General features: G+C 35.9%; 1 protein-coding gene across 2 annotated transcripts in view; it reads left to right on the top strand.

The window, feature by feature from the left end:
- HEATR5B (HEAT repeat containing 5B) overlaps window positions 1-21,893 on the top strand; it is a 96,773-nt gene extending 74,880 nt beyond the window's left edge. The window contains exons 28-36 of one of the 2 annotated variants that reach the window (XM_040224633.1): window positions 3,931-4,168; window positions 5,273-5,527; window positions 7,129-7,256; window positions 9,530-9,674; window positions 10,174-10,440; window positions 11,796-12,020; window positions 16,180-16,328; window positions 18,377-18,590; window positions 21,090-21,893. In XM_040224633.1, the coding sequence (XP_040080567.1) occupies window positions 3,931-4,168; window positions 5,273-5,527; window positions 7,129-7,256; window positions 9,530-9,674; window positions 10,174-10,440; window positions 11,796-12,020; window positions 16,180-16,328; window positions 18,377-18,590; window positions 21,090-21,394 (1,926 nt within the window). In that variant the 3' untranslated portion in view covers window positions 21,395-21,893. Of the gene's footprint in view, window positions 1-3,930; window positions 4,169-5,272; window positions 5,528-7,128; window positions 7,257-9,529; window positions 9,675-10,173; window positions 10,441-11,795; window positions 12,021-16,176; window positions 16,329-18,376; window positions 18,591-21,089 lie in introns of both variants that reach the window. The other variant, XM_040224632.1, reaches the window with a different exon arrangement.
- Window positions 21,894-22,669: the final 776 nt, after the last annotated feature.

Genomic DNA, 22,669 nt, shown 5'->3' with positions numbered 1-22,669 from the left:
TGATACAATTCTCCAAATCACTGGAGGCTTCAGTCTCTGTCTGACTTAGCCTTTCTACAGCTTTTGATATTGTCTCCTCTGGAAACTCTGTTTTCCTTGACTTCCTGACCCTACTCCCTTGCTTCTCCTGTTTTGTTTTCATTGTTCATTCTTAGCATCACCTGCTGGCATCTCTTTGCCTGCCTGCCCTTTAAATGTTGATATTTTTCTTTTCGTTTTTCTTGCTCTTCATACTTTATGGGTAACCACATCTACACCCACGCCCTGTAGCTTTTCAGTTCAGTTCAGTTGCTCAGTCGTGTCCAACTCTTTGCAACCCCATGAGTCACAGCACGCCAGGCCTCCCTGTCCATCACCAACTCCCGGAGTTCACTCAGACTCACGTCCAACGAGTCAGTGATGTCATCCAGCCATCTCATCCTTGGTTGTCCCCTTCTCCTCCTGCCCCTAATCCCTCCCAGCATCAGAGTCTTTTCCAATGAGTCAACTCTTCGCATGAGGTGGCCGAAGTACTGGAGTTTCAGCTTCAGCATCATTCCCTCCAAAGAAATCCCAGGGCTGATCTCCTTCAGAATGGACTGGTTGGATCTCCTTGCAGTCACATGTGTATGAAATATTCTAAATCTCCTTTCCTACTCAGACCTCCCTCCTAAATTCCAGTCCCATACTTTTAGCTATTTATTAGAGACATATAGTAAGTACTGTAGTATTTACTATTGAAAAACATCTGCATGTAAGTGGACCCACACAGTTCAAACCTATGTTGTTCAGGGGTCAACATAGTAAATAGCCAAACACTTTTCTAAAACCACACCCATTGGTTTACCAGTTTATCCTAAGGAATATCGAGAATATACACAGATTCTGTTGTATGATGTTTGTTGTGATGTTTATCATTCTAAAGAAAAGGAAATATATGTATTTCTTGATCCAGAGATGATGGTGTTAAATGAATAGAAAATTGAGTTTAAAATTATAGACAAATTATTGTTCAAAAGACTGTGAATATGTATATACAACGTGTCTAGCATGTTAACAGTATTACATCTGGGTAGTAGGATTGTGTCTGGCTTCTTCATTTTACTTGTGCATCTGATTTTTCTATATTGTGTACCTTCTCGTAAGAAAAATAACCCCCAATTTTTTACAAAAATGAGTCAAAAAATATATTTTCATATTCCAGGTAGCAATGTAAAATATATGCCCCTTTTAGAAAGCATTTGACAGTGTCTGTTCAGAGCCATGGAAGTATTCATAATCACTGACCCAGTCATTCCATTTCTGGGATTTTATCCTAGGAAAGAATATTCAAAATATGAAAAAGAAGTTGACAAAAATGTTTGTTTGGAACATTCATAATGTGAAGAACTGAACACCTTTGTTGTTGAAAACTATGCCTCATCTTCTAAGATTCCCAGGGCTGAAAAGAATTTAAAAAAATATAAAATGTCAACTACAGGAAAACTGTTACGTATATAATGTTTTCTATTACCGCTATTAAAAATAATAGTTATGAAGACTAGTATTTATATGGAAATCCTTTTATAAACAGTTAAGATTAAATACAAAATTCTCTGTACAACAAAATTACAGCTTAGTTGGAATATGAAAACCTGGAAATTAGGATTGTGAGTAATTTTATTAACTCATTTTTAAACTTTTTATGATGTACTTTAAATTTTTTATTTATTTATTTTATTTATGGCTATGCTGAGTCTTCATCACTGCCCAAGCTTTTTTCCCATTGCAGCGAATGGGGCCTACTCTCTAGTTGTGGAGCATGGGCTTCTCATCACAGGGGTTTCTCTGGTTGTGGAGCACAGGCTGTAGAGTGTGCAGGCTTCAGTAGTTGTGGGCATGGGATTGGTTGCTCCGTGGCATGTGGAATCTTTCCAGACCAGGGATTGAACTAGTGTCTCCTGCTTTAACAGGTGGATTCTTTACCACTGAGCCACCAGGGAGGCCCACAGTATAATTTTTTAAATAAAAGTTGAGGAAAAATGCAGACATCTGACCTTTAAATCGTGCGTTGACTCCGCTTCCCCATTACCAACAGAGTGAAATCTTCAGCTCCTTCTGCCTTGTATTCTGTGCTCAGTCTAATACCAAACACTGGGAATTAGAATGCCTTGCTGTTTCCTACCTCTTGTGCTCTTGCTCTTGATACTCCGTCTGCCTGGAATCCCTACTTCCATCTTTGCCTGTCAACAGGTGAACTTTTGTCTTTGAACTGTGTCTCGCCTTTTCATACTCCATTAAGATTCTTTATCTTTGGTGCTCCCTGTGATTCATTCATTACACAAACCGCGAGTGTTCGTTAGGTGCCAGGCAGTGGATGTGGTCACAGCTTATAGTGAGATGGGAAGATAGGTCATTTAAAACAAATTTTTTAAAATGTCCCTTCCCTCATCTCTTTTTTCAGTCTTCTATAATTATATCTGTCTGTGAGTTCATGGCAGTGAAAACCGCATGTGATTTGTCTTTGTTACCTCAGATCCAAGCACAATAGCAAATGCAAGGCAAGAGTAGGTACCTAAGAAGAATTTGATGAGTGAATGGCTGAGTATACTTACAGTGTTTATTGAGAGACATTTTCTTAAAATATCCACATTATAATAAATCTAAGTGAAGAAAGCAAGCTTAAAACCACTAAAAAATATGAATATGATATGTTTACCACTTGAGATTCAAAGTCCCTATTCCAAAAGTTAGATGGTTTATGCTTCTAAATTGTCAGGTGTTAGTATGACTAACTGACTATAATTAACTGATATATATAAGACCACCATCATGTTAAGGAATGCTTCGTCTCAGAAATGAAGATTCACTGTTTCCTGTCATCATTGTCTAAACTTAGTCAATTACTGTGCCATAGCTGTCTGCTTGTTGTAGGGATAGAGATAAGACCCTACCATCAAGAAGTGTCCCTGGTTCAGATACATAGACTTTCTCTTATGTGAAATGAAAATAACTGTGTACGGCAGACATTTTTCTGAAGATACCTAGTGCAATTTTCTGTTGTTCTCTTACTCCCTTGACCACTCCCCGCTTTTTTTGCTTTTTCGTGGATGTGTAATTCAGCTAGGTGCCGGTTGCCAAAGCCAAAATGTATGTACAACTACAAAAGAATACAAACAAAAGTAACTTCGGCAAAGAATCTTTAAGATTGTATTTTCAGAAGTTGTCATTATATATCCGTTTGGTTTACAAAGTGAGAGAAAAGATACAGATAATATATATAGCCAGTAAATTATATTACTCTTGGCTGAGCTATCAGTTACAAGGACTAGATTACTAAATATGACTTAAGCACTCTAATAAAAGAAGGGGTTTTGGAAGATATTAGTGGAAATGCACGTTGTGGTTTCTCTTCCCCTAACCCTTAGCTTTTTTTTTTGAATGCCATCTGATTGTGTCTAATAAGCCTGTGAAAGCAAATGCAGTAAACAGGAAGTTATACCCTATGGCAAAAAAAAAAAAAAAAGAAAACCACATATAAAGGGGGGCTTTGTAAAGTAGAACAAGAGAAGCTGGAAAAAATTCAGAGAACCCTACTCTAGGAATATGCTGTGAGAGCTGTAGTCAGAAGTCAGATCTATTAAAAAAAGAAGATTGCCTCCAAAATAGGTGGGATTATTCTTTTGAGGATATCAGGAAAGTCTGAAGTTGTGTACTTTCTACTAATAGTACTTAGTTACTCGTGATGATTCAGCTGTATAATTATAGCGGTGGTGGTTTAGTCGCTAAGTTGCTTCCGACTCTTGCGACCCCATTGCTGATAGCCTGCCAGACTCCTCTGTCCATGGAATTTCCCATGCAGAAATGCTGGAGTGGGTTGCCATTTCCTTCTCCATATAATCATAACAGCTTAGAATACGTCATTTCTTAATATTATATCTTATTCTTTTCTCCTCTTGAATATCTTACTAGGTCTATGTGGTTGCTATGAATATTAAAAAAGAAGCAGAGTCAAAACCAAAAAGAGCAGTTAAAAATACTGATGACGATGATGATGATGACAGTACCATAGACGAACTACCACCAGATAGTTTAATAACCCTCGTACAGCCTGAACTGCCAATACTCAGTCGCCTGTGGTTGGCAGCATTAAAAGACTACGCGCTTTTAACTTTACCAGCTGAATTTGCTAGTCAGCTCCCCCCAGATGGTAAGTACTGCGTTCAAAGTTTTGCTTTTAATGGAGTCAAAGTAGTAATTAAACAAAATGTAATTGGTGGAGACTGGCCACAATAGTAATAATAACATCTTAAATTTCTGTGGACTTAAACTTGATATTCTGTCTGTACTGAAATTTATAAATTCAGATACGGCCTTAAACTTTACTTGTCAGCCCAAGCAAAAACGTTCTCACTGTTACAGTAATAACCGTCTGAGCCGGGGTACTCTAAATAACTGCGTAAGGAGTTACTATGTATAACCATGATGGGGTATACCGCTGTGTTGGTCACTGTGTGTGTGCCAGGGCAGATGTGGAAGTCCTCAGTTTGATAGTGAAAGCAGGAAGAAGGGAAGGATTTGCAGAAAAGTGGGGGGAAAGAAAGGAAGAGACAGAGCTCCCTGGCTATAAGAGAAAGGAAAGGTGATGAGGGTTTTAAGAGTTGCTGGCGACAGTGAAGAGGAAGCCTGTGACCATGGGTGGGGCAAGGTAGAAGGCACTCAGAGGGGTGAGCACTTGGAAAGGAAAGGCTGGAAATGCTGGCATCAATCACAAGGAGGTGATAGGCACTCCAGGTCAGCAGCTGTAGGAATAACGTTGGTTTTGAAGAGACCCTTGGGAGAAACTCTTTGGCCAGATTCCTCTTTTATGTGTGCTGTGATCTGAATATTTGTATCGCCTCAGAATGTACATGTTGAAACCTAATCCCTGTTGTGATGGTATTAGGAGGTATGGGTCCTTTGGGAGGTGCTTTGGTCATGAGGGCTAGGAATGGGGGTAGTCCTCTTATAAAAGAGAACCCACAGAGTCCCCAGCCCTGTCCACCTTCCACCTTGTGAAGACAGCAAGAAGGTACTGGCTGTCAGTCAGGAAGAAGGCCCTCACCCAGCCATGCTGGCATCTTGATCTCAGACTTACAGCCTCCAGAACCTGAGAAATAAATTTCTGTTGTGTAGCCACTCAGTCTGTGGTATTTTCTTAAAGCAGCTCAAATGGACTGAGACAATATGTAACAGGTATTTTTTAATGTTGTTCATAAATGAGTGAATATGTATAATAGAAGTAATGTTTTTCATTGATTTGATTGTTTTATAGGTGGGGCATTTTATACTCCTGAGACTATTGATACGGCTAGACTTCACTATCGGAATTCCTGGGCCCCAATTCTCCACGCAGTGGCACTTTGGTTAAATAGCACAGGATTTACATGTTCAGAGTCAGCAGAAGCAGCAGCAATATCAGCTTTACAAAAACGTTCCATACCGGTCAATTTAAGCCAAGCATCAGGAGCAACACCTAGTGCTAAATCTTTGGCAGAAATTAACAAAGACAGAATGCATCTGATTTTAGGTAGGTGAGCCAAATTAATGTATCTCAAGATATATTACTTCTGAAAATGTTCATCTGTAAGGGAGAAAAAACTGCTTTCTACCATGTTAAGTTCTGTGACTGGCTTAAGAATTAAACTGACATAAGACGCATTAATAGGAGAAAAGCATATAAATTGATTTAAAACTTTTACATGTACATAGGAGGAAAATGAAGACCTGAAGAAGCTTTTAGGTCTGAAAGATTGTATACAGTTTTACACAAACAAGAATAAATTGTGGGGATCTGACAAGACAAAGGGCTGAGGCCAGGGATCATAAGTTGTACAGGAACTAAAAAGTATATGGGGTAAACGAATGGAAAATTGGGGCTTCCTTGATAGCTCAGCAACAGAGAATCTGCTTGCCAGTGCAGGAGATGTGAGTTCGATTTCTGGTCTGGGAAGATCCCCTGGGGAAAGAAATGGCAACCCACACCAGTAATCTTGCCTGGGAAATTCCATGGACAGCGGAGCCTGGTGGGCTACAGTCCATGGGGTCGCAAGAGTCAGACACAGCTTAGGCACTGAGCAAGGATAGTAGGTGGTCAGGCTTTTTTTATTATTTATTTATTTATTTTTTTTTTTTTCAGGCTTTTTTTTAGTAGGTTTGTTTGGATAGGTCTGTTTCAACATCGACTCCCAGTCTCAAGGAGTAAAAAGATTCTTTGCCTGATACAGGGAGGGCATCTTTCTAATGAGAAATTTTATGACCTGCTTTTGGGTAGAAAGGGGATCAAAGAGCCCTGCCTGCATCTGCTGTTTCTCAAATGTGTTCAGCCAAGAAGGTACATTTTGATGCAGCATGTTTTGAACTCCTTCCTATCTTTCATTTTAATGCTATGGAAAAAAATTTTACAGTATAGTTCAGATAAGAAATAGTAAAAAGAGGTGTTTTTTAAGCACATTTTCTAAATTAACTGAATTTTTAATAGAAAAATTTAATTATTAAATTACTCCTTAAAAATTCTCTATCCTGTTCACTCACAGAGCAGTGCTGAATAATTTTCAAGCAAAAAGTTAAACTTATTTTTAATATGTTTTCTTTTTACTTGACACTTAAATTACCCTGAAGAAATATAATATAAATTTATATTTACATTATAAATGTAATATATACATAAATTGTGTATGTATAAAAACATATATCTATACATATATAAATGTATATATACATATAATATAAATGTAAAGTTAAAGCAAATTTGAGTAATAGTTATTTATAATTGCTGTGTAGATTCTCTTGTAACATTGAAGAATTTGTAATCATGTATCATAATCATAATTTTCATACATTTATTCTTAATGTATTATTTTTAAATGTCTTTAAGTAGCTTCTTAATCAACCTGATGACCTTGGAACTCCCCCACTTGCTTCCAGTGTGACTGTTGGCCTCATTCCAAGGCTACAACCTATGTTAAGTTTGGCTACTTATTTTGACAATCATTTTGAACTCACTTTAAGGCATTAATAAATACATGTTAAACTGAGCTGTAAAATAAGTAGGTAAAAGAAAAAAAATGGTGTCAAAGAAACAAAGTGTTTTATATTAAGAAACCTGTGTGTTTATTTTGTATATTACAGGTGTGAGTATACAGTTCCTTTGTTCCCCAAGACCTGAGGAGCCTGTTGAACATGTTACAGCTTGTCTACAGGCCTTGCACACCTTGCTAGATTCTCCTTATGCCCGAATCCATATTGCAGAAGATCAGGTGCAGTATATTTCTATAATAGATAATTTATGCTTTGTATTCATCATATTTATCTTAAGATAATTATCTCACATGAGATAAATGTATATAATAAGTGTTCAGGATTTTGTCTTCATCTAAGACCTTATGTTGAATGTTGGATGACCAGACATGCTAGACTAGAGATCATCACTATACCTTCTTTGATGAGTTCAATCAGATATAACTAAAAATGTAAAGGATCCCTTCAGTCCCAGTTAATGGTTCTGCTAGTAAAAGACTGAGTTAATTCATAAGGCTATTAATAAATTTGGGATTTCCTGGTGGCTCAGACAGTAAAGAGTCTGCTGCAATGCGGGAGACCCAGGTTTGATCCCTAGGTTGGAAAGATCCCCTGAAGTAGGAAATGGCAAACCACTCCAGTATTCTTGCCTGGAAAATCCAAATAAATTATGTCACTTTTAAATGTTTGATTAAACTTAATCTCATTTAATAAGGTTTTTGCACTGGCTCAAGTACTCATTTAAGAAATTTAATGAATTGTGTTTTCTAATTTTTTGTATGGAATTTTCAGAGGATTTTATTCATGTTACAGAACCAAGTTTCCCCTGGATTTGTTTGTTGTTGTTGTTGTTGTTTTTAATTAGGAAGTCTTTTATTTTCATAATAACCATTTCTTTGGACACCATCATTACCAAATAGTACCTCTTAGGATAATTTTCTATAAAACACAAAAAGATAAAGAAAACAAAGTTCTTATTATTGTGTTCTCTTAAAATTAGTTTTGTACATGATATTGCTCAATAAAAAAGAAAAAAACCCACATGAAACAAAACGAAGTATGTGCTGCAGTGTGATTATAAGCGTCACTTACTGATGAACTCATCTTGTACTCCAGCCTTGTAACTTAAAGCTGGGCCTCAGCTAGACTGCAGATGACCGCAAGAAACTTGAGGGTTGTTTTCAAATAATCAGACCAATAAAGTTTAATCTGTGAATGAAGGTGTGTGACATTATGTTAAAATTGAAATAATTGAGTGTAAATGCAGTAGATTAAATGACATGGTTAAATGTGTATTTCATAAGTACAATAGACATAAATTTGACCTCTCCATCAGTTTTATAGTGGTTGATTTTTAAGACATGAGAAGGGAGAAAGGAGGTCAATTATGAGGCTGTTTTCATAATTCCAGAGAGACAGTGAGTTCACTGGCCTCGGAAAACTGAATAAAAGAAGAAGGAAACAGGGCCAAGACTGGAACTTTAGGGATAAATAACAAATAAGGGTGGAGATGAGGGAAATTAATCAGCAGTGGAGACTACTGGAGAGGTAGGAGGAGAACCAAAGAGAAGAGAGTTATCAAAGACGAGACTGTCAAGGACAGACAAGTCTCAGAGGAACAGAATCCAGTGAGTCAGGACAGAAGAGAGTCCCAGGAGGTTATTGGTGACCTCAGGCAGAGCATTTTCCCAGGTGAATGGAGCCAGATTAGAGAATTTTTGAGGAGTGAATAAGGGGGTGAAGGGAGTGGCATCTTTCCATCAGGACAGAGACGGAAGAGATCATGGGGGCAGATGGAAGGATGTGAGGGTTCTCTGAGGCATGGAGGGAAATTAGATAGAAAAGACTTGAGCAACTACTTATATTGGGGAAGAGAAGCTTAGCTTAGTTTATCTATGATATATAGGGTATGATTCAGGTCCTTGAAGAATCCTTGGGAAGTTAAACAGGATGGCATGGAAGCATGTGAGAAAAGAATTATCAGCCTTGGACAAGGGGCTGATCTTGATCTTAAGGAAAGAAGTAAAGGTGGCTTTGGTTGCAATTTAATTATTTTTCTCCCTCTTTGAAATTTGAGGTGGGTTTATTGGATGGGTTTGATGTGTAAGATTGTGAGAAGCTTAAGTGAATAGTGAGTGGTTAAAGTCTGTAATAGTTCTGAGATAAATCTTGGAGCAACTTGCCAGCCTGCCTGGAATTTCTGGTGGACTACTCTTGAGTACTCGGATTAGAAATCATAAATTTTAGTGGCACTAAACACTAGCAATGCTGTTTAGTCCAAAGAGAAAAGAAATATTTTAAATGGAAAAATCATTTAAATATGTAATGAAGTAATTTTTGACTGAAAATATGTTGGGATAAAATATGACCATTTTTCAAGATTATTATAATATTTGCTGCATATTTTATGTATTTAGCTACCAAATCTATGTATTTTTATATGTATATTTTCCTAGATTTAATAATATAAATATATCCTTTAATTTAATTTCTCTCTATTAATTTATAATAGCTGATTGGTGTTGAGTTACTAAGTGTTTTACACCGCCTCCTGTTGACCTGGAATCCACCGTCTGTCCAGCTGCTGGTGACTGGAGTTGTACAACAGATAGTAAGAGCTGCTCAGGATTATTTGCAAGAAAAAAGAAACACACTAAGTAAGCACAAGAAATTACACTAACTTTAAAGTAGATTTATTTCTATTCTAATTTTTTGAATATTAATATCAGGAAGTTTGTAATGAAAAAATTTAACCATGCATTTAAAACACTGCAGTTGATTTTACTTTCATTAGAATGACCCAAATGAAATTGCTCATATTCAACTGTTTTTTACCTACAAAAGGGTTAACTTCATGTGTTTCAAGCCTAACATATGTCCTACTCCTATTATGAAATACATTCCTATTAAAAGTACCTAATAAAAATTTTATTTTTAGTAAAGTAAAAAATGACTTGTCTGTTACATTTAAGGAGAGGTCAATAAACAATTCTAAGGCAGAGAATTATTCTGAGAAAGACATGGCATCAGTTAGACATTCAGTTGTAAATTCTAAATTCTTTTGAAATAATTTATTAAACATACTTACTGTGTTGTTACCTCTACTATTTGTTATCCTTTTTGCTGAGTATTTCACCAGATTTTCTTTTACCCAAGATGAGGATGATATGGAAAAAGAGTCCAGTCCTGTATTAGGAGAAGGAGGTGACAGTGGTGGTCTCATTCCTGGAAAATCTCTTGTGTTTGCAACTATGGAGCTATTGATGTTCATTTTAGTACGTCATATGCCACATCTCAGTACCAAGATGTCGGACTCTCCAAGTCACATAGCCACTAAAACTCGACTGTCAGAAGAAAGTGCTCGTTTGGTGGCAGCCACAGTTACCATACTCTCTGACTTACCGTCTCTCTGTTCACCTGCTGGTATGGTGTTGCTCACTATTTGTAAATGTATTATACTGTATTAGACAGAGATGAGCTTGGCTTTGATTTTAAGTGCTATGATGATTTATTTTCCTCTCAAGTCTTAAAGGAAAAGTAGGACTTATTTTTAAGCATTTGTTTGCTTTAGGAGCCTATAAAGACTTAAGATTTAAAAAACCAAAACCCTAGACGCCCTTTTCAGGTACATTTCAAAGAAACTTAGGCAAAGAGACAGACCCGCAGCTTGAGAGAAGACATTGGATGTTAGCAAATAGATGTAAAGTGGAATTACTAAACCCTTTATTTTCTGATCCGTTTGCTACTCTTGAGCCACACTGACAAACATGTCAGAGAAGAGTGACAACCAGCTTTAAGGAGCAACTGTTAATAAAAAATTATAGCTGAAAAATATAATAGCTGTCTGCAGATACTTGAAGAACTAGTGGATAGAAAAGTAGGCACTTGATACTTCCCTGGTGGTCCAGTGGCTAAGGCTCTGGTCTCAACACACGGGGTCCGGGTTTGATTCCTGGTCAGGGAACTAGATCCCTCATGCTGCAACTGAGAGTTTACATGCTGAAACTAAAAGATCTCACATGCTGCAACTAAGAGCTGACAAAACCAAACAAACAAATATTAAAAAAAAAAAAAAAAAAGAAAAGTAAACTTTTCCTCTGTTGTATCTAGGAAATAGATATCATATCAGAAGATATAAAGGTATCTTTCAGCTCAGCACAAGCCTACAGATAGGAAAACACTACTCCATTGAAGCTTCATAGGCAGTCTACATTGGAGGCATGTCACAGTGGTGCAGAGAGTCTTCCGTTAAGTGGGCGGTTAATTTGATTACCTTAAAGTTCTTTCAGCTACAAATCCTAGGATTCTTTCATTTCTTTTTGCCTTACCTGTTTTTCAGTTTGCCTTACCTGTTTATCAGCCTTTTTATCAGTTTCCTGACTTGGTTAGTACACTGACTAACTTAGTACTAACGCTCAGTACAGTGAGATTGATTACTTGTCTTGGAACTGCTACATGATTCACCAAGTTTCTCAACTACTTCTCAAAGTATTTGACAGAAGTTTTCCTTCTGTGTGAAACACTAGAAGTGGTATAAAATAACAACGCAAGTTAGGAAAAGAAAGAAAATATTGACTTCTTTGAAATAGCTTGTGACATCCTTTTTATCTTTTTCAAACGTTGAATTATAGTAATAGCAGTGCAATAAATTTTGTATAAATACAGGGAAAAGAAGTAATATTAAACCATTGTCAGCTGTAAAAAGATACAAACAATTGAAACAACTATAATACAGGAACTGAAGTAGTACAAGATAATCTGATTTGTTTTTATTTCAGGATGTATGACAATCTTGCCCACAATTCTGTTTTTAATTGCAAGAATATTGAAAGACACAGCAGTAAAGTCTGCAGATAATCAGGTTCCTCCACCAGTCAGTGCAGCTCTTCAAGGGATCAAAAGTATTGTGACACTTTCAATGGCCAAAACTGAGGATACTCAAAAACAGTGGACAGCTCTAATTCGTAGCACTCTGGCATGCATCCTAGAATATTCCCAACCAGGTAATTAATCAGTTTTAAATTTTTTAATTTATTACTATATTTGTTCCTTAATGACTGAACGAGCTCATCAGAAAACTGCTATATAACACTGAATCAACTTAGAGAAGTGTTTTTAATCCCATCTTTTAGATGTGAACTTTTAGTTCTGATTTTGAGTATTGACGCTCAGTGCCCTTGTGTTGGGTTTCCCAGGTAGCTCAAATGGTGAATCCACCTGCAATGCAGCAGACCTGGGTTCTTCCCTTGTCTTACCGCTTACATACATGTTGGGAGTTTTCCCTCCAAAGAAAGAATGTGTATATATAAAACTCTTAGATTGTAAATTGTTCTGAACTCCTTGGTAGTTGTCTATCATTTATATTTATCAGTTGTTAATCATTCCCCTATCAATGGCTATTTTTACTATTTTTTATTTTTACTAGTTATAAAAATTTTCTCAGTGACCATCCTTATAAATTCTTCATGCACATGTGCTATCAGAATTTCTACAGCATACCCCTAGAAGTGGAATTGATGACACATTTTAATTTTATCAGGCATTGCCAAATTGCTCTCCAGAGTAGTTATATAAATTTGCACTTCCACCAAAAGTGCATGATTGCCACCAATATATGGTATTTCAGACTTTTTAATTTCATTATCTGCTAAGTAAAACATGCTATTTTATTGTTTTTACTTTCGTTTCTCATTTGCTGAGTAAGTATAAGCATTTTTCATGTTTGTGTTTAATTTGGGGGGAAATGCTTATTCACATTTTTGTCCACTTTTCTTCAGTGTTTGACTTTTTCTTTGATGTTACTTCTGTTGTAAATGTCAAAAGATTGAAAACAGTAATTAAAATTTTGTCATATTGCCTATTAAAACATTTCCATATCTAAAACTGTGGAGTAGGCCCAAGAATGGACAGATAGGGCAGTAAAATTGAACTATGTAAGTGTAAGTCAGTGGTAAATATCACAGAAGAAAATGTCAATATCAGTTCAGTTCAGTCGCTCAGTCATGTCCTACGCTTTGCAACCCCATGAATCATAGCACGCCAGGCCTCCCTATCCATCAACAACTCCCGGAGTTCACTCAAACTCCTGTCCGAGTCGGAGATACCATCCAGCCATCTCATCCTCTGTCGTCCCCTTCTCCTCCTGCCCCCAATCCGTCCCAGCATCAGGGTCTTTTCCAATGAATCAACTCTTCTCATGAGGTGGCCAAAGTATTGGAGCTTCAGCTTTAGCATCATTCCTCCCAAAGAACACCCAGGACTGATCTCCTTTAGGATAGACTGGTTGGATCTCCTTGCAGTCCAAGGGACTCTCAAGAGTCTTCTCCAATACCACAGTACAAAAGCATCAATTCTTCGGTGTTCAGTCCAACTTTCTTCACAGTCCAACTCTCACATCCATAGATGACCACTGGAAAAACCATAGCCTTGACTAGATGGACCTTTATTGGCAAAGTAATGTCTCTGCTTTTATCTAAGTTAGTCATAACTTTCCTTCCAAGGAGTAAGCGTCTTTTAATTTTATGGCTCCAATCACCATATGCATATTAGACTATAAAATTTAACATAAGCCTGTGGAAAATGACATGCATTAAAAGTAGGTGATAAATCCTTAAGTTTCTTAGCAGAAGGAAAATATTTTTTTTTGTTTCTTCAATTTTGTATCTATATGAGATGGAGGATGTTTGCTAAACTTATTTTGATAGTCATTTCATAATGTATGTGAGTCAAATTATTGTGTTGTACATTTTAAATAAATATATAGTACTGTAAGCTAAACATTCAGAAAACTAAGATCATGGCATCTGGTCCCATCACTTCATGGCAAATAGATGGGAAAACAGTGTCAGACTTTATTTTTTTGGTCTCCAAAATGACTGCAGATGGTGATTGCCGCCATGAAATTAAACGACGATTACTCCTTGGAAGGAAAGTTATGACCAACCTAGACAGCATATTAAAAAGCAGAGATATTACTTTGCCAACAAAGGTCCATCCAAACCCAGTCAAGGCTATGGTTTTTCCAGTGGTCATGTATGGATGTGAGAGTTGGACTGTGAAGAAAGCTGAGCGCCGAAAAATTGATGCTTTTGAACTGTGGTGTTGGAGGAGACTCTTGAGAGTCCTTTGGACTGCAAGGAGATCCAACCAGTCCATCCTAAAGGAGACCAGTCCTGGGTGTTCATTGGAGGGACTGATACTGAAGCTGAAATTCCAATATTTTGGCCACTTCCTGTGAAGAGTAGACTCATTGGAAAAGACCCTGATGCTGGGAGGGATTGGGGGCAGGAGGAGAACGGGACAACAGAGGATGAGATGGCTGGATGGCATCACTGACTCGATGGACATGAGTTTGGGTAAATTCCGGGAGTTGGTGATGGACAGGGAGACCTGGTGTGCTGCGATTCATGGGGTCGCAGAATCGGACATGACTGAGCGACTGCACCTACCTGAATTGAACTGTGTTTCAGTTAAATCTCAATAAAACTGGAAGAAAAAATTTTACAAAATGAAAGCTGAAGAAGATCAAAAACTGAAAATAATAATGTCAGTGTTAATATTATTTATGTACAAAAACAATCTTATAAACATTTAACACCCAATATAAGAAAGAACGAGCTTCTCAGGTAGTTCAGTGGTAAAGCATCTGCCTGCCAATGCAGGAGATATGGGTTAGGTCCCTGGGTTGGGAAGATGCCCTGGAGAAGGAAATGGCGACTTACCCCAGTGTTCTTGCCTGGGAGATCCTATGGACCAAGGAGCCTGACAAGCTACAGTCCAGTGAGTCACAAAAGAGTTGGACATGATTTAGCGACTAAGTAACAACAGAGAAAGAGAGGAGAACAGGCAATGGTAAGAAAGAAATAGAAATGCCCACCAAGCATATAAAAAAATTGGCCACGTTATTATATAAGCAAAGAAATAAAATAATATAAATTTTTACCTGTAAAACTCATTTAACAAAAAAAAGTATGTACGGGTGGAATCGATTTTCATACTTTGCTAAAGGGAATTTAAAACAGTTCAGACTTTCAGGGAATCATTTCTGCAAAATATACGAAGAGCTTTTAAGATCTCATACTCTGACCTTGAACAAAAACTTGTGTTCAAGTTTATTTGTTAGTCTATTTTATAATAAAGAAAATACAAAAGTGATAAATATAACTATCCAGCAGTAGGAAAGATATTAAATATATGTTATATACTCATTTGGATTATATATCCATTATATCTATTAAAAATCATGTTTATAAATAATTATATATAAAAGACTAACCCAGACTAGAAGAAATTAAACAAAAACCTGGAAATTAAACTATCCCTGGATGGCAAAATATTACATTTTATTTTCTTTCCTTTACCCTTGTTGAATTTTAAACAAACTATATCCTACTTTTATTACCTGAATTTTTTTCAGATTAATATTTGGAGGGGAAAACTTTAATTATTTAATTAATGTTACTAAAACTATTCTAACTTTATCATGAGTTAATATTTTGCTTTTTAAGGTAGATTTTTAATAAGATAAACATTAAATGCCATAATTATATATGCTTTCATTTTATATATGTGCTATGCTTAGTCGCTCAGTCATGTCCCACTCTTTGCGACCCCATAGACTATAGTCCACAAGGCTCCTCTGTCCATGGAATTCTCCAGGCAAGGATGCTACAGTGGGTTGCCATGTCCTCCTCCAGGGGATCTTTCCAACCCAGGGATCAAACCCAGCTCTCCCACATTACAGGTGGGTTCTTTACCATCTGAGCCACCAGGGAAGCCCATGAAATTAAAAGACACTTACTCCTTGGAAGGAAAGTTATGACCAACCTAGACAGTATATTGAAAAGCAGAGATATTACTTTGCCAACAAAGGTCCGTCTAGTCAAGGCTATAGTTTTTCTGGTGGTCATGTAGTGGTGAGTTGATGGGTGAGTTGATGTACCTTCCTTTCTTACTTGTTTTTTTGCTTCTTATTAATAGACTATCCCTTCTCCAGGGGATCTTCCCAACTCAGGAATCTGACCGGCGTCTCTTGCATTGCAGGTGGATTCTTTATCAGCTGAGCTACCAGGGAATCCTTCATATCACACACACATATATTTCATTATTCATATATTTCAGAAAATTCTTTTTTTTTTTAATTTTCTGCTATTATTTCAGAAGATTCTGTGCCTGTGCCTGATGAAGTAAGCATGCTAACAGCAATTGCACTTTTCCTGTGGTCTGCTGGTAGTGAAATAATAGGAGTTCAGTCACTGCAGAATGGCTGCATTTGCAGATTTAAAAATGCATTAAATTCATGTGATCCATGGGTAAGTTACACTTAAAACATAATAGTAAACCTTCCACTCTATAAGAAAAATTTCAGATGGATTCATTAAAAATTTGTGATTCATCAAATGAAAGTATTTGCTATATGAATTTTCCAAAAAACTGGAAAAGGTCACTGGTTAAAGCTTAGGAGAGACATGTATATGTTAATTTATATATGCAGAAATTCCCCAGTATCTAAAATACTTCCTCAACCCTGGCCTACACTGGTAGAGACTTTATGTGTTTCTCTTTTTCACTGTTTACTTAATCACACCAGGGACATTAAAAGATAAATATATATAATAACGTGTTTTTACGGCCCTAACAGAAACTCTTGTTTTTCTAAAAATAAGTTTTATTGTTTTATAGTTTCAGCATCAAAACAAATTATTCTTAAACCTATTGAACATCAGGAGAAAAAGCAATTTAGTAACATTTGCCACTGTCTTCCTGAATCAGAGTCTCCAGATGTGTGGTCCAAAGATGTGTATTTTTAAAATATTCCCCAGGCGTTTTTCTTTTGTCCAGTGATGTTTAGTAGCTTCTCTTCTACCGAAGCACTGAAACAATTTTTCCCACCTTGTTTCCTTACATCAATGAGTTGATGTACCTTCCTTTCTTATTTGTTTTTTTGCTTCTTATTAATATGAAGCCTTTCTAATCTAAAGTGGAGCCACTGAAACTACTTTGTAGGGCTAGAATACTTAAATTGGTTTAAGCATTTATTTTCAGAGAATCCAAATGGAGTTGAGTGTCTGATATATTTTATAGCTTTGTTTGACATCATTCAAACATTAGCCATATAAAATATGTTAGGTTAAGGTGAGAGGAACTTATATGCAGATTACATGATGAGAAACGCTGGGCTGGAAGAAGCACAAGCTGGAATCAAGATTGCTGGGAGAAATATCAATAACCTCAGATATGCAGATGACACCACCCTTATGGCAGAAAGTGAAGAGGAACTAAAAAGCCTCTTGATGAAAATGAAAGAGGACAGTGAAAAAGTTGGCTTAAAGCTCAACATTTAGAAAACGAAGATCATGGCATCTGGTCCCATCACTTCATGGGAAATAGATGAGGAAACAGTGAAAACAGTATCAGACTTTATTTTGGGGGGCTCCAAAATCACTGCAGATAGTGACTGCAGCCATGAAATTAAAAGACACTTATTCCTTGGAAGGAAAGTTTATGACCAACCTAGATAGTATATTGAGAAGCAGAGATATTACTTTGCCAACAAAGGTCTGTCTAGTCAAGGCTATAGTTTTTCTAATGGTCATGTATGGATGTGAGAGTTGGACTGTGAAAAGCTGAGTGCTGAAGAATTGATGCTTTTGAACTGTGGTGTTGGAGAAGACTCTTGAGAGTCCCTTGGACTGCAAGGAGATCCAACCAGTCCATTCTAAAGAAGATCAGTCCTGAGTGTTCATTGGAAGGACTGATGCTGAAGCTGAAACTCCAGTACTTTGGCCACCTCATGCGAAGAGTTGACTCATTGGAAAAGTCTCTGAATTTGGGAGGGATTGTGGGCAGGAGGAGAAGGGGACGACAGAGGATGAGATGGCTGGATGGCTTCATCAACTCAATGGACATGAGTTTGAGTGAACTCCGGGAGTTGGTGATGGACAGGGAGGCCTGGTGTGCTGCAATTCATGGGGTTTCAGAGTTGGACACGACTGAGTGACTGAACTGAACTGAATTGTAGGTGAGAGGGACAACTGTAAATTAAAGAAAGAATTAAAAACAAAAATTAGAATTCCTGGTATCTAATTTCTTACATAGTATAGAAATACAAACATTATATAAGCAGTGGTAATTTGGGAGCTAACATATAAGGAATGTTTGATTAATTTTAATTTTATTTAGTTATCATATTAGAAGTTTTATTATTCCATTTCTATAAGTAGAAATGGCATTAATTCATCTCATTTCTATTTTCATCCTGCAGTATTGCTTGTTTTCCATACATATTAAGATGCAATGTGATTGTAGAGCAAATAAGAACTGTCACAATGTAAATTAATAAAATTATTTTCTTGTATAGGTTCAAGCCAAATGTTACCAGCTTCTCCTCTCGGTTTTTCAACATTCCAATCGGGCCCTTTCAACTCCTTATATCCATTCCTTAGCTCCAATAGTGGTTGAAAAGCTAAAAGCTGTTGAAAGAAACAGACCAGGCAGTAGTACAGAACTCTTAGCTGTTCAAGAAGGAATCAAAGTTCTTGAAACATTGGTTGCTCTTGGGGAAGAACAGAACAGTAAGTATTTTCCTCTAAAAAGCCACTAGTCTAAAGTGAAGATTTGTATTACATATTAATCTTATTTTCTATTTGACATGGGCCATTGCAGCAGTAAATTTTCTAAGGGTTGTTACTATGTGAAAGCTTAATGTTTTTGCTTATGTTGCTAACAAATTGAATTGATTTATATTTAAGAGCAAGAGTTTAAAATAAATTAGGGATGCATTTCAACCCATGGATCTTTTCTTCTAAGAAGGTACTCTTTAAGAACTAGGGAAAATATAGCTGTTTAATATACTTTTAAGAATAATACATTTTGGTGTTTGTAAGAGATGTATAAAAGCTTTTCAACAAATAGGACCAGGTTAGTATTCATGCTAAACATCAGTATTAAAATACTCCAAAATTTAAAATTATTGTTTTTTAATTTAATGAAAAACTACCATATACATCCATTTAACCAGAGACTTATGCAACTTAATACTTACTCCTCTGTATCCCCTAAGCTTAGATTTCATCGCAATCTAAAATTTATCTTTAAAAATATGACTTTTAATCATTACAGAAAGACTGTAGTTTTTAAACTAGTACCTTATGATTGAATTGTTAAGCTGTTTCCAATTTTTCAAGATCAATAACTGAAATAAGTGTTCTTGTACAGATATCTTTGTACACTCCTTTTTTTAAAAAATTGATGTTTTATTATCTGTGATCATTCTATGTTTTTTTTTAAATGAAGTAAATTTGCATTAACAGAATAAAATAACAGTAGAAGTAGAATCTAACAGTATAACTAGAGTCATTTCTCTGGGGTCTTAACAGAACTCTGAAATGTGGTATCTAATTAATGGAACCTTCCATTTTTTCACAAATGGTGGTAGCAGTGGGACAGATGTTCTCAAATGCCTTACCAGGTCCATGATCATTTACCCCCATATTCCAAAATAGTTTAAAAGATGAAAGGCCATCTCCTCCTGTGTGTTATTTCTATCAGATAATTTTTTTAAGTGAAATTATTGGGTTGAAAGGAAGACACGTCTTTAAAACTTTTAATCTATATTACCAGATTATTCTCTGGGTAAAAATTGCATCAGTTTTTCTATCATAAAATTTTTCCTCTTCTCTTGAAAGAATTTCACAGAAGTTAGATAGTGGAGATTTTTAAAAAGCTGTTGCTGATAAGTTTCCTATAAAATGATAATCCAGAATTACTGCAGTGGAAGAGAAGAGTACAGAAGTGATTGTGGAAAAAAAAAATTGATCTGACTTGATGAGTATAGGTTATAGGGACAAGAGAAAAAGAAGAGCCAAATATTACTGTGTTACTTGGAAGAAGCATGGAAGCAATCTTAAAATTGAAAAGTTCAAGAAGAGCTGTTTGGGAGGAGCTAATAAGTTTAGTTGGAACTAGATGTTAACAGATTATTTGACTGACATCATGGCCCATGTTTGGTGACTCAACATAATTGTGTCTTTATTTGTATTTTACTCAAAGTAAATTCCATAAACATACAGACTAAATCTTACTCATTTCATAATTTCAACATTGAGTTTATTGACTTTTGCATAGTTAGTATTAAATTATGTCTGAGTTGAGTTGACTCTTGGGATCAGTTCCTGAACAGGTGTTCTAATTTAGGTAGGGAAGAGAGTCTTATACTTTTTCAAATAATTCTCTATTGTTTGAATTCTTTTAACAGCAAGAATATATTCATGTATTATTCATGAAATTAAATATAGCTTAATAGTTAGATTTAACAAGGTTCATTTAATAAATAACCCTTTAATTTTCCATGTAAGAGTCAATTAATTTAAAGTATGAAATAACTGAGGCAATGTAGCTTCAATTCTCCAACCAGTTTCTAGTATTTAGTATTAGTGGGCTATATCAACAGTAAGCACCATAATGATTTCATTTTTCAAAGGACTGCTTCACTCAGATGTTTTGTACTATAGTAAGACTTCTAAGAGGAAGAATAAGCAGTTGTCACTTTTGAAAAATTAATACTAAATCTGAGGCTAACTGCCGTGTACAAACCAAAGGGAAATGGTTGTCATCACATTAATGTATACATTAGCTCATGCCTTTGATGGTTTCTTCTTCCTAATGAATGCTTCAGGTTTCTGTTCCCTATTCCATTAAACTTCCAACCTTCCTATTCTGGAATACCCTTGGAATTTTCACAATTTTATTCTCAAAATACATTTTACCAGTGGCATTTGTAAAATTGTTCATTTTTACCTTTTAGCCAGTATTTTTTAAAATAAAACAATTAGTATAAATGCAAAATATACAATCTTAACAAGAAATCAAACCTGATTTCCTACCCTAACGTGGCTGGAGAATTAGTACATATTAATAATGAATAATTATTGAGGTCTAAAATAGATTGGGCACATTTACTTGTGTTTTATTATAATTCAGACTGCTATGGTAATTGCCTAGTGTTTAAATAAAGGTTTACTGTAATTTTCAGATTCATGAGCATCTCCAAACTTTATCTTTGTTATTTGCAGGAGTGCAATTACTTGCTCTTTTAGTTCCCACTTTGATCTCTTACCTGCTGGATGAAAATTCTTTTGCCTCAGCAAGCACAGCTTCCAAAGATCTCCATGAATTTGCACTGCAGAATTTAATGCATATTGGACCTCTGTATCCACACGCTTTCAAGACAGTAATGGGAGCAGCTCCTGAGCTGAAAGTACGTCTGGAAACTGCTGTTAGAGCAAGTCAAGCTAGTAAGGCTAAAGTGGCCACCAGGCAGCCAACCCCAACCGTCCACTCTGCACCAACAATTAAGCTAAAAACAAGTTTCTTTTAATGTGCAATTCCATTCATTTTTGTTTATATTGTCAGTTAGGACCTAATTAGAGGTAACCACTGTATCATTCCAGTCTATAGGTTCAACTTTATTTATACACTGGAATTTATGCTTCCGAGGTAGGGTAAGTGAAATAATGCTCACGCTGGTTTCTGATTTTGAAGGAATGATTTGTGTGTGTGTGTGTGTGTGTGTGTGTGTGGTGAATGTGCTTTCATTTTTTTTTCCTAATAATGTTTCTCTTTTATTAATTAATTTATTTTTTAAACACTGAGCCATAATCTTTTAAATTAAATGCAAAATATTATATCATGTAGTTGGGCAGCCTATTGTTATTGTCAGGGAAAAAATGGTATATTCAATAGCATCTGTTACCAAAAAAAAATTAACTGAAAAGCAAGCAGAATTTAAATTTTGAAGAAACAAAATAATGTGAAGTGTCTGTTTCATGGTGTATATATTAAGAATAAAGTTACATTTTCTTAGCATTTCTCAGAAAGTCCTTACCTTTCTGCTAGATCTTCTTGCTTTCATATTAGATTGCTAAATTATGCTTGTGTATATTTTAGTTAACTGAATTAAAACTCTCATTTAAAGATCCATTAAAATGATTCAAATATGGAATAATGTTCTGGTTTTTTTAATGGCTACAATTTGGCCTCACTTATGCTTTGTAATTATAGAGCCTTGAGTTCTGGCTCTGATGGTTGGTTTCATTCATCAAATATTAATATTGAGTGCCTACTATGTAGACAGCATCAAGCTAAGTGCTGCAGGGCATACAAAAATGAATTAGTCATAATTACGCCAGTCTCTCATGCAGTGGGAATTTTACCACATTAAATAGATGGATGAATGAATGTTTGCCACACTGTTTAGCACACTTTAAACACCAAGTTTTACCAGATGTGTAATGTAGATGGAACCTTTCTGAACATTCCAAATACATACCTTGTCATCACCTACTACCTCCTCTTATTCTCTCTCAGACCCTCACCAATTGGCAGCTAATGTAGCCTTGCCTTCCTCATGTAGTCTTTAGACCTCAGATAGATGTGTTCTCTCATTTATTTTCTACTGACTTTTATTTCTGCAAGGTTTTTTGTTTTTTCATTTTATACCTGCTTTTCCGAAGCTATTCTCTTTGTTTTTTAGGTTTTTTGGTGACACTTTATAGAGATATTATTCACATACCATATGATTCACACATATTAAATGTATAATTCAGTAGTTTTTAGTACGTTCACAGAGTAGAATACCCATCACCACAATCAA

This window comes from Oryx dammah, unplaced genomic scaffold (assembly GCF_014754425.2).
Source record: "Oryx dammah isolate SB20612 unplaced genomic scaffold, SCBI_Odam_1.1 HiC_scaffold_25, whole genome shotgun sequence".
Classification (NCBI taxonomy): Eukaryota; Metazoa; Chordata; class Mammalia; order Artiodactyla; family Bovidae; genus Oryx; species Oryx dammah.
Note: the sequence above shows the minus strand (reverse complement) of the source record. Positions and strands in the feature narration are given on the sequence as shown.